The 9,795-nt window shown below is 40.9% G+C and overlaps 1 protein-coding gene across 4 annotated transcripts in view; it reads left to right on the forward strand.

The window, feature by feature from the left end:
• abr (ABR activator of RhoGEF and GTPase) overlaps nt 1–7,194 on the forward strand; it is a 123,252-nt gene extending 116,058 nt beyond the window's left edge. For 3 of the 4 annotated variants that reach the window (XM_035666137.1, XM_035666138.1, XM_035666139.1), the window contains 7 exons: nt 715–774; nt 1,062–1,171; nt 1,321–1,460; nt 2,110–2,244; nt 2,403–2,508; nt 2,967–3,120; nt 5,623–5,712. In XM_035666137.1, coding sequence (XP_035522030.1) covers nt 715–774; nt 1,062–1,171; nt 1,321–1,460; nt 2,110–2,244; nt 2,403–2,508; nt 2,967–3,120; nt 5,623–5,712 — 795 coding nt within the window. Of the gene's footprint in view, nt 1–714; nt 775–1,061; nt 1,172–1,320; nt 1,461–2,109; nt 2,245–2,402; nt 2,509–2,966; nt 3,121–5,622 lie in introns of all 4 variants that reach the window. The other variant, XM_035666136.1, reaches the window with a different exon arrangement.
• The last annotated feature ends 2,601 nt before the right edge of the window (nt 7,195–9,795 follow it).

The raw sequence follows: 9,795 nt of genomic DNA on the forward strand, positions 1-9,795 counted from the left end.
ATCACGTTCGCCTAACACGCGAAAGGTCCTCGGTTCGAAACCGGGCGGGAACAGCAGTTTTCCCCCTTCCACCAACAACAGGTGGTGTATTTCTTACAAGAGTGATTAGCCTTACATAAATGCCACTTAGAATGATCTCTCTTCTTGGGCATCCTTCTTACTAAGTGTGGTTCTTGTTAAGTTAAATGTGAAGGGGTACATTTGATCATCACCTCTCACACTACTACTACTACTCACCATTTTGTTTCTGTTTCTTTAGAAAATAACACATCTTGGAAAAAAACAAGGACATTTAGAATTTCCATTACTCATTTTTATAGTTTATTCTGTCTGTCTATAGTTTTTACCAAGAAGGTAAAAACTGGCTTCATTTGTTCTTTTAGTAGTACAAATATTGCCTGTGATTAATGTAGGAAAAGCATTTAGTTAAAACCCTGTTTTGGTTGCTTGAATCATCACCTTCCTCTACCTAGATAATGTGATGGAATTAAGCAAACTATGTGGCTATACAGGCAGTGACTCTTTATCGTTGTTTATCATAATTCTATCATGCAGAAATGTGACTTTTACATGGTGACCATTGTTATCTGATGATTTGATAAAGCAGTCTCCTCTTTAGAGACACTCCCTGTACTGTATGAATGAAGTCATGTGCCCTTCTTTGGTCAAAAATCTTATCACTCAATATATTTCTGTCTCTGTTGTGTCTTTCAGCTGGATCCTCAGACAGTGCAGTCCAAGAACTGGCACATGGACGTCATAGAGATGAACGGGGTAAGACACCACAAGCACAGTGTTTGGCACAGTGTTTTTAAATAACGGCCTGTATCTTAACACTGAAGAAAAAACATCTGTTTGGCTGTAATGTTTACAATAAAATCAAATATGTTGGGTAATGTAATTGAATCAGTAGCTCACTCTAAAAATGTCAATGTCAAACCCCCCAGGACTGTCTCTATGCAAACAAAGACAGAAAAGGAGTTCATGAGTGTGCTAAAGATCACTTCTGGCTTCTTAAAGGAATGCGGTTTACTTTAGCTGTGTTATTTGTTCATCATCAGATCAAAGTGGAATTCTCCATGAAGTTTACAAGTCGGGACCTCAGCTTGAAGAGAACGCCGTCCAAAAAACAGAGTGGGGTGTTTGGAGTCAAAATCAACGTGGTGACAAAGTAAGCATATACCTGTAATTGAGAGCAGAACTGGCTGTTACCTTAAAGCTGTTACCTTGAGCTAGCAGACATAGTTCCTCTGAGATTTGAAATTGTTTTTTATGTCCTTTGTGGTAAATCTGTATAACTGTACATGTGTATGTCCACAGGCGCGAGCGCTCCAAGGTGCCTTACATTGTCCGTCAGTGCATTGAGGAAGTGGAGAAGAGGGGGATTGACGAAGTGGGAATCTACAGGATCTCAGGGGTGGCCACTGATATCCAGGCCCTCAAAACAGCATTTGACACCAGTAAGACTCCACTCATTGTCTCTCTGTCTGTCACTCTCTTCCTCTCATCATCCTGACTGGAGAACAAACAATAGTCTATTACCAGCACTATGGACCAACAGATAACAGTATATAGACCAGAAGCATATTTAACATAGCCATATCCCATCAGGGAAATTATAACTTCCCTCTAAGCTGATAGTTTGGTGACCTACATCCAATTATATAATATCAAGCATTTACCTTCTTTGTCCCTAGGAACTGTAGTGTGTGCTTAAAGGCTGTTGAGGTTGATGTAGACACTTTCCTGCAGCCCAGGGGTTTCTGTAATTGAGCCCTTTGCTGTAACACTCGGTAGAGGATAGATTTGTGGGAACATGTTAGGGAGACCAGGACAGATGAGGACCAGCAGCTGTCAAGCGTTCAAGTTTTATGTTGTGTAAGAGTCTCTCAGAGTTGGTCACAGCTGCTTTTACATCAACCAAAATCAAACTGATCTGAGCCCGGTATCACCTTTCCGCATGCCTGCATCTGCCATCGTCTGTACATGGGTTGCTTTTTTTTTTTTATAGAGAGATTACATCATTCCTGAGCAGCTGTGTTATTGTGAGCCTTTAATAATGTAGTGTTTTCAGTTTCTAATCAGACTGTGTTTGTGTCTGACCTGCAGATACCAAAGATATCCTGATGATGCTGAGTGACATGGACATCAACGCCATCGCGGGAACGCTGAAGCTGTACTTCAGGGAGCTGCCGGAGCCTCTGCTCACCGACCGCCTCTACCCCGCCTTCATGGAGGGCATAGGTGTGTGACCTTTAGTCCCAGAAGTGGGTGCTTTGTCACCAGTCTTTCTTAGAGTTCTGCAAGGGAGTTGAATTTGCCCAGCTGGAAGAGATAAGAGCTAACATTAAAGAGCTGTCTTCTCATAATTGGATGTGACATTTTTTTCCTCTCCCTCGCAGCGCTCTCAGACCCGGCAGCCAAGGAGAACTGCATGATGCACCTCCTGCGTTCTCTGCCTGACCCCAACCTCATGACCTTCCTCACTCTGCTGGAGCACCTCAAACGGTACACACACACGTACATACACACACACAGACACCTACTGATCACAGTTAGGCAATCTGTCAGTGAAAAGGAACCCAATCTATTGGTATAATTATAACTGGTTATTCTGTGGACAAACAATATCTCTACACTCTTTATTATTCTTGAATCTATCCTTAGTTCATATAGTGTAACGAGTACTTTTTCTACATCCCTTCATATGATGTTCCTCTTCCAAAAATGTTTAAGCCACTCAAATTCTTGCACCCCACTGATTTATTATTGTTTTCCAAATATCTGCTTTTATATACAAGATACAAAGCATTCACTCAACCAGACAAAAAGCTTCAGCTTCACATTCAAACCCAAACGTTCCCCAGCACAAGCACAGTGTGTGCAGTTTCTGTATATATTTGTAGTGATTTTCCTTCCACCCCGTCCTCCCTGACTGACGGGCCTGTCGCTGTTTGTTTCTGCAGGGTGGCTGAGAAGGAGCCCATCAACAAGATGTCCCTCCATAACCTGGCCACTGTGTTTGGCCCCACTTTGCTCAGGCCCTCAGAGTCAGAGAGCACGAAGGGACAGCACATCACCTCCGCCTCTGACATCTGGTCACATGACGTTATGGCACAGGTACTACACACAGTCACATTGGAATTTTGGTGCTGCCTTAAGACAAATGAACACATTACATACAATATTGAGACAATAAACATTTTTACCCATATTTCTCTCTGGCGCCGTCTGTCCCCTTGGTTTTATTAATAGAAACTGAGCAGGGATCCCTGTGTGAGCGTACACAGTAGATGGTAAACTGGTGCGTACATGCACATTTCCTCGGTCGCTGCACGACTTTTCCAGATGAATTTTACTCCCACGTCGCTAAGTGACCCATGTCACTGCGGTCTACTCTCCCAGCTGTATTTAGGCTGCAGGCCATCTATTCATCTCTACTGAGAGATGAGTTTCCTGTGCACAGATTTCTTTTCTTGGAAGAGTAAACAGCATCCAGAGTAAATCATCATAAAAAGGGCATCATGCACATGCAGGAGGTCCCGTCCGTCCATTACAGTGTAGCTGAGTGTTTGTATTGGGCCTTATTTAAATTCTAAATGTTTATTGAATAAGTATACAAAATGTCAAACACCAAATAAAGATGCTTCCGTCGCCATATCCTGAATATAATGTCATATGGGGACATGGGCGATGGATTCTCCCTCATTTTGATAAAATAATCCATCCATCCAGCAGTATCAGAGAGAGGGAAACAGCGTTTTAGACAATGTGATCGCAAAACATACCTTCTCTGAGTACTAATATACATATTGTAAATTCAATTACTAGAGAGAAACTGTTTTTCCTGGTAAGCTGCTAGCAGCATTAAAAAAATCAGTCAATAAAATTAAATTTTCCAGACATATGCCCATCTGGTTAAACTGATTAAAGGGGAGATTAATGGAAGTTTGTGGAGCAGTGCAAGGGGGGACGTTAGACTGATTCACCTGTTTTAATAAAGAAGATTTTCCAGACATACAAAAACATTTTGAAATGTTCAAAAGGTGATTGAGAGTTTACTGACTGCCAGAAGAGTCTTTATTTTAACTTTAATTAAGCAAATTAGTCACATTGAAGTCAGGAACATGTATTTTTTATGGGAGCTGTAGCAAAGCAGATAAACAGGAACAGAAAAATATCAAGTAACAATGAACAAAGAATGCAGCTACAGAGAGATAAAAGAGAAAAGTAACACTTGTTGCATAATGCTGAATTAAACAATAGTCCAAGATCAAAGCAGCTGGATCATGAGCCAACCCTACGTAAATATAATTGATGCACTGATACCGATACCAGTATCGGGTCTGACTATGCTCATGTACTCATACTTGTAATCACAAAACTACTGGTAGTACAATACCACACCCAATACCACTTTACAGCAGCATGATGTTGTGTAACCTCTTAGTAGTTAAGAAAGTGAGGAACTTCTGATGAACATAAAACACGTTTTCAGAGTCATTGTTAGAACTGGTATCAGCAAATACCCAAATGTAAATACTTGGTTGGTTTGATTTGGTGCATCCCTATTGAATATGAACTAAAAATGTAATAGTTCTAAGCAGTCTTTTATGTAGAGAGAAATATGTCTGTCTGATTCATGTGTTTGATTTTTAGGAGGAAAAAGTAATGAGGAAGCAGATCCAAGTGACCTTAGAGATAAAACTATGTACCAATAAGAAGTGCACCCATTCATAAAAAGTATAACGACAGCCAGTAATAAATTACTGTTAGACTGATACTTTTAGACTTTTAGTTCTGCAGCATGAACTACTGATGGGGAACCATATTAAAGAAGTTGGAGTAGAAGTTTAGTACAGTTTTGCATTAGATCGGGAGTCACTGACTGTAGTTTTCAACACAGCCAGCATTTGCAGCAGTGGTTGTCACACACAGCTCATGGAGGCAATCAACATTAAGGTGCATCAAAACCCACAGTCGTAACTCTGAACACACATGATACACATATTTATAGATTTACTTTGACGTACATTTCCAAAGGATATCATTATTTCCTTTGTCCATTGTAAATAAACATCCATAAATCAGCTTAGAAATCATTAAAAAAGAGTCTCCTAATAACTTCAGAACTTGCCTAAGAATCATCAAGTTTTTAAGTTTTTAAGTGGTCCAGTGATAGCTGTTTGTACACCCATGAATACTCTGCAAACTGGAACTGCTAACTAACCAAAAGGTAAACAACCATAGGCTAAAAAAAACTTCTGCAGTTGTAGTGTGAGTTACCACAGCATATCTCAAACATTATACTTCCTGTTTACATCCCCCAAGTTATTGTGGGAACTGTTGTTCCAAAACTAAATAGACGTGACAAAATCTATTAATATTAACTTCCATGTTGCACTAGCAATATTTTGTAACATAAATAAGGTGCAGAATGTCTAGTGGGGTGAGTCTGACAGGGGCTGTTGGGGGGAGGGTGATCGATGGGGGTCTCCCACAGTGTCACACTTTGAAAGCCCTTGTGTTAGATTGAGGAGTAAACAGAAACAACCAGGACAATATGGTTTAGCTTGGATGAAATAGAGGAATTTCTCACAGACTTGTCTTCTCTCTCCTCAGGTCCAGGTGCTGCTCTATTACCTGCAACATCCTCCCATCACCTTTGCCGAACTGAAGCGCAACACGCTCTACTTTTCCACTGACGTTTAATCCCCACCCACCTCCCTCAGGGCGCCATCTGGAGTGGAGAGTGTGAGAGACTCTATACGAATCTTGGTCCCCGCCACTCGGTCCACCTGCTTCACCTCTCCTCCCAGCAGGCAGCTCATCTCGATTGTACAGCCCCCGCCCCTCACATCCCTCCTGTCTACACCCCCCAAACCAACCACGTCATGTCCCTTCCTGTCCCTGAAAAGAGATGGAGCCGACCACGTAGGGAGGTGGTGAAGAAGAGTCCCTGGCCGTCTAGTAGTCACACGTCATGTCCCGTTTGTAATGTGAGGAGAGCAGAGCCGACCCCCCGCCTCCCATCGACGAGATGACAAGGCATTATGGGACAGCTGTGGGAAAGGTCGAGGGTGGGGGGGCCCCGGAGGCCACAGCCTGGTGCAGTGGCACAGGATCACTCCCATGTGTGTCATGGTGTCATCTAGTGAGCCCTTCCCAGACACTGGTTTGATGATCGAGTCCTCCAGCTTTGTTTTCCTGATCAGAGGCATTCCAGAAAAATGGCATTTACATGTTTAATTATTATGTTCAGCAGATATTTTGTTTCCTTTTTCAGTCTTTCTGGCTTTGTGCATGTGCGTGGTAGAGGAGGCTGGTGTGTGAGTGACAATGTGGATGTACTTGAGTGAGTGTGTGTGTGTGTGTGTGTTTAAGGGACTATGAGAACTTGTGAGGTTTAGAAGTGGCTGGGAAGCCATCCTAATAAATGGCTGGTGATGTGTCTCTCTGTACTGACAGACATGAGAGAACTGCCCTCCCCAGTGAGTTTTGGCCAAATTAGCCCTATTTATTTTGAATATATATAATATGTGTGCCTGTACAGTTCTGTGCAACTAGAGAAATGCTCTAAGGAGTCTGTTTTTTGAAGTTTATTCAGGTAGTGATGTTATTTTTAGTCAGATTTTCTCATTCACCATGTCCATGGTTGGTAAGCTGTACTGAAAAGATCACCAGAAAGTCAGCCAGTTAATTTCAGATCACTTTGTAGAGGAGAAAAGGGCACTCTGTGAGGGTTGTTGGGGTATAAAAAAAAACACGATTGGAACATTTAGCTTTTTTTCTTGTTGTTTCATTGCAAGCTTGTTCCAAGTGTCTTACTGCACCAGTATAATCTATAGGATGATTTGTGTAGTTGCCCTCATTGCATGTTCAGCTTGTCAATCAAACCAGGCCGGGTAACACAAAGGTAGGTTGTCTCTGCAAGGCCCTCGCTAAGGCACGCCCATCTCTGCTCTGTACAAAGCCAACCTTTCTGCTATCAAGCCTGCGACATATCTTAAAATACTGTAAGCACTGCTAGATGAGTACTATTTGATATTTTTAATATAAGATTAAAATAAAATAAAAAATGTTGTATTTTACTTCCTTTGAGAAGAATTTCAATATACTGTAATATTGAGGCTAAATGTTAATGTGAACTTTTTCCCCCCTTTTTTAGTAAAATAAAAGTTACCAAAACACTCTCACTTTGTGTCCATGTGTGTTGATATTTAGGATTTACAATATTCATAATACTGTCTGTCTGGAAACTATGGATCAATAACATTATCTAATCAATAACTAATCATGATACAAAATGCTACATCATAACATTTGAATATCAATGTACTGTTCAATGATGGTGATTAAATGCAGCATATGAATACAATAACCATCCACTCCTGACTATCTTTTATTTTTTATATCATACACCTGAATCATTCATCAGCTAAAACATTTGCAGTTGGACAAGTTAACTTATCCTGAAAGATTCAACCTCATTTGGATATTTAAAGTTTCAGATCTTTGCACGTTGCACCCCCTGGTGGTCAGTTTTACTAATGGTTTAAAGGGACCAATGGCTGTGAATTTGTTGTAGCTACACCAGTGTAGTTTGCCTCTGATAATGGTGAATGCTATGGGTAGAAGGGCAAACCTGATCTGTATATGCAGATGTGTTGCTTATACCACCCACGAAACCTCCTTGCAGCCCTGCAAACATTACCACAGTGATCCCATGAGATCCAAACGTTATATCCAAGTTAGTCTAATGACACGAGTGAAGGTTTTTACAGAACTTCATGGTAAGGTTGTAACAGAGCATTTAAACCTGCAGGACATTCTTCATCTCTTAGATCTATGTGATATGTGCTTGGATGGATGATAAGACGGACACTGATGATGTTTTTCAAAAGGTAATTTGAGCCAACTGACACTCCGACAATAGAGTCAAGAGTGACTTTACAGAGAGACCCAGTCAGTAACCAGGTACAAATATGGGCCAGTAATACATAACTTGTTGCTCAGAGTGAAATGTATATTAAATATAAACACATTTATAATCATGAAAAAAAGTAAATATTCTATTATTCCATGTTTGTTTGGCATAGGATTTCTTTGCCAGATGCTGAACTTGTGCATCCCCAGTGGCTGCGAGCAACCCAGGGTTCAGAGTCTGATAAAGTCTGATATAATATAGGCTTTTACCTGATTGATACAGATGTTTTTGTGAGGCCAAACGTAGGAGTGAAGCATTTTGTGTTTCATTGAAGCTCCATAGATAAATAGATCTGCAACATTAGTCGATGATGCAATTAGTTGTCACCTATTAAATTAATCGACAACAATTTGATAATCGATCAATTGTTTTGAGTCTTTTTTAAAACAAAATGACCAAATTCTCTGATTTCAGCTTCTCAAATAGGAATATTTTCTGGTTATCTGGTTTAGTCGTCTGTGACAGTAAACTAAAAACCTTTGGGTTGTGGACAAAGCAAGACAATTGAGGACGTCGCCTCTGGCTTTTGGGACACAGTTTTACAGATTGATCAAAAATGAAATTTAAAAAGTTGTTAGTTGCAGCCCTAGTGCAATGTGAGTGAAAGCAAAAGTAAAATGCAAGTACACAACACATCCTTAGAATGAAACATTGACATTCACATTAATATGAACACATATTCTATAGTCTTTTAACTCCTACACAACATTTTTTACAGTGAGAAGTGCACACAGTCTTTAACTTCCTGATCCACTCACAGGGGGCCCCTGCTGAGGGGTCTGAGTGACCTGACCCCCCTCCAGCATAACCCGGACGACGTTTCAGGACCAACAGCGGGTTTAAGTAAGCTCATGTATCTGCTGTATCCTTTACGATAAGGCCGCAGCTTGTTTGGGGAGGCTGGTTATAGACATAATGGCGGTTGGCTAACTAATGACATAAGTCAAAGTCAAACAGCGGGGTTCCTTTCATCATGCAGGTGTAAAACATGTGCAAACACAATGAGATAGGTAAATAGGCGGGGTGGGGGGGATGTGGCTAATGTGGCTTAATCCAGTTCACTTTAATGAACGACCTCACGTTCCTGTTTTGAGACTTAAATATTTATTATTAAGTTCAACTTAGTTTACTGAAAACTAAAGTCCTCTCTCTCAGGTTTGTAGCCTGTGGAGGACTTGAGCCGTCACACAACCTGTCATTAATACATACCAGTTGTATTTCATTGTATTTACATGCAGCAGGCCGCAGGGTGCAGTTCTCTCTGTTCTCCACTAGAGGGAGCGTCAGTTCCGTTTGTCTGTCAGGCAGTTAAATAAACCTTATTTTCTTCCCTCAGAGAGGACTTTCTACATGATTGAAGTGTGTTTTCGCATTTATTATTCAGGTAACATTAGTTTTGTTTACAATAGAAGTTGCAGCTCTCTTTATGATAGTAAATAACGCAGCTCTCGCGTTTTAAATCCCTATTGGACTACATTGTCACATGACCAGGAAGCGTTGTTTTTACGTGCATATGCGACAGCCTTATTCCGTTAAAATAACACGTTTTGTCGTTATTTTCTGCCTTTTATTATATGACTATGTTTTATAAGGCAGTGTATTTGTTTCTGTCTTATTGAGTGAAATTGTTACAGAGACTAAAACCTGACACCGTCAGTGAGGGTCCCGGTGCGGAGAAAGAGCTCCGTACCTCCGACTGTAGTTCAGTATCGCTTCTCGGCCTTTTGGCTGCCTTTCTGGTAAGAATGGGCAAGCTGACTTAGCTGATCTGTTCCTCTATCAGGTCGTTACAAGTAACCTCTAGTAGC

Source organism: Morone saxatilis, unplaced genomic scaffold, assembly GCF_004916995.1.
Source record: "Morone saxatilis isolate NCDOM2014 unplaced genomic scaffold, NCSU_SB_2.0 Contig20, whole genome shotgun sequence".
NCBI classification, from domain to species: Eukaryota; Metazoa; Chordata; class Actinopteri; family Moronidae; genus Morone; species Morone saxatilis.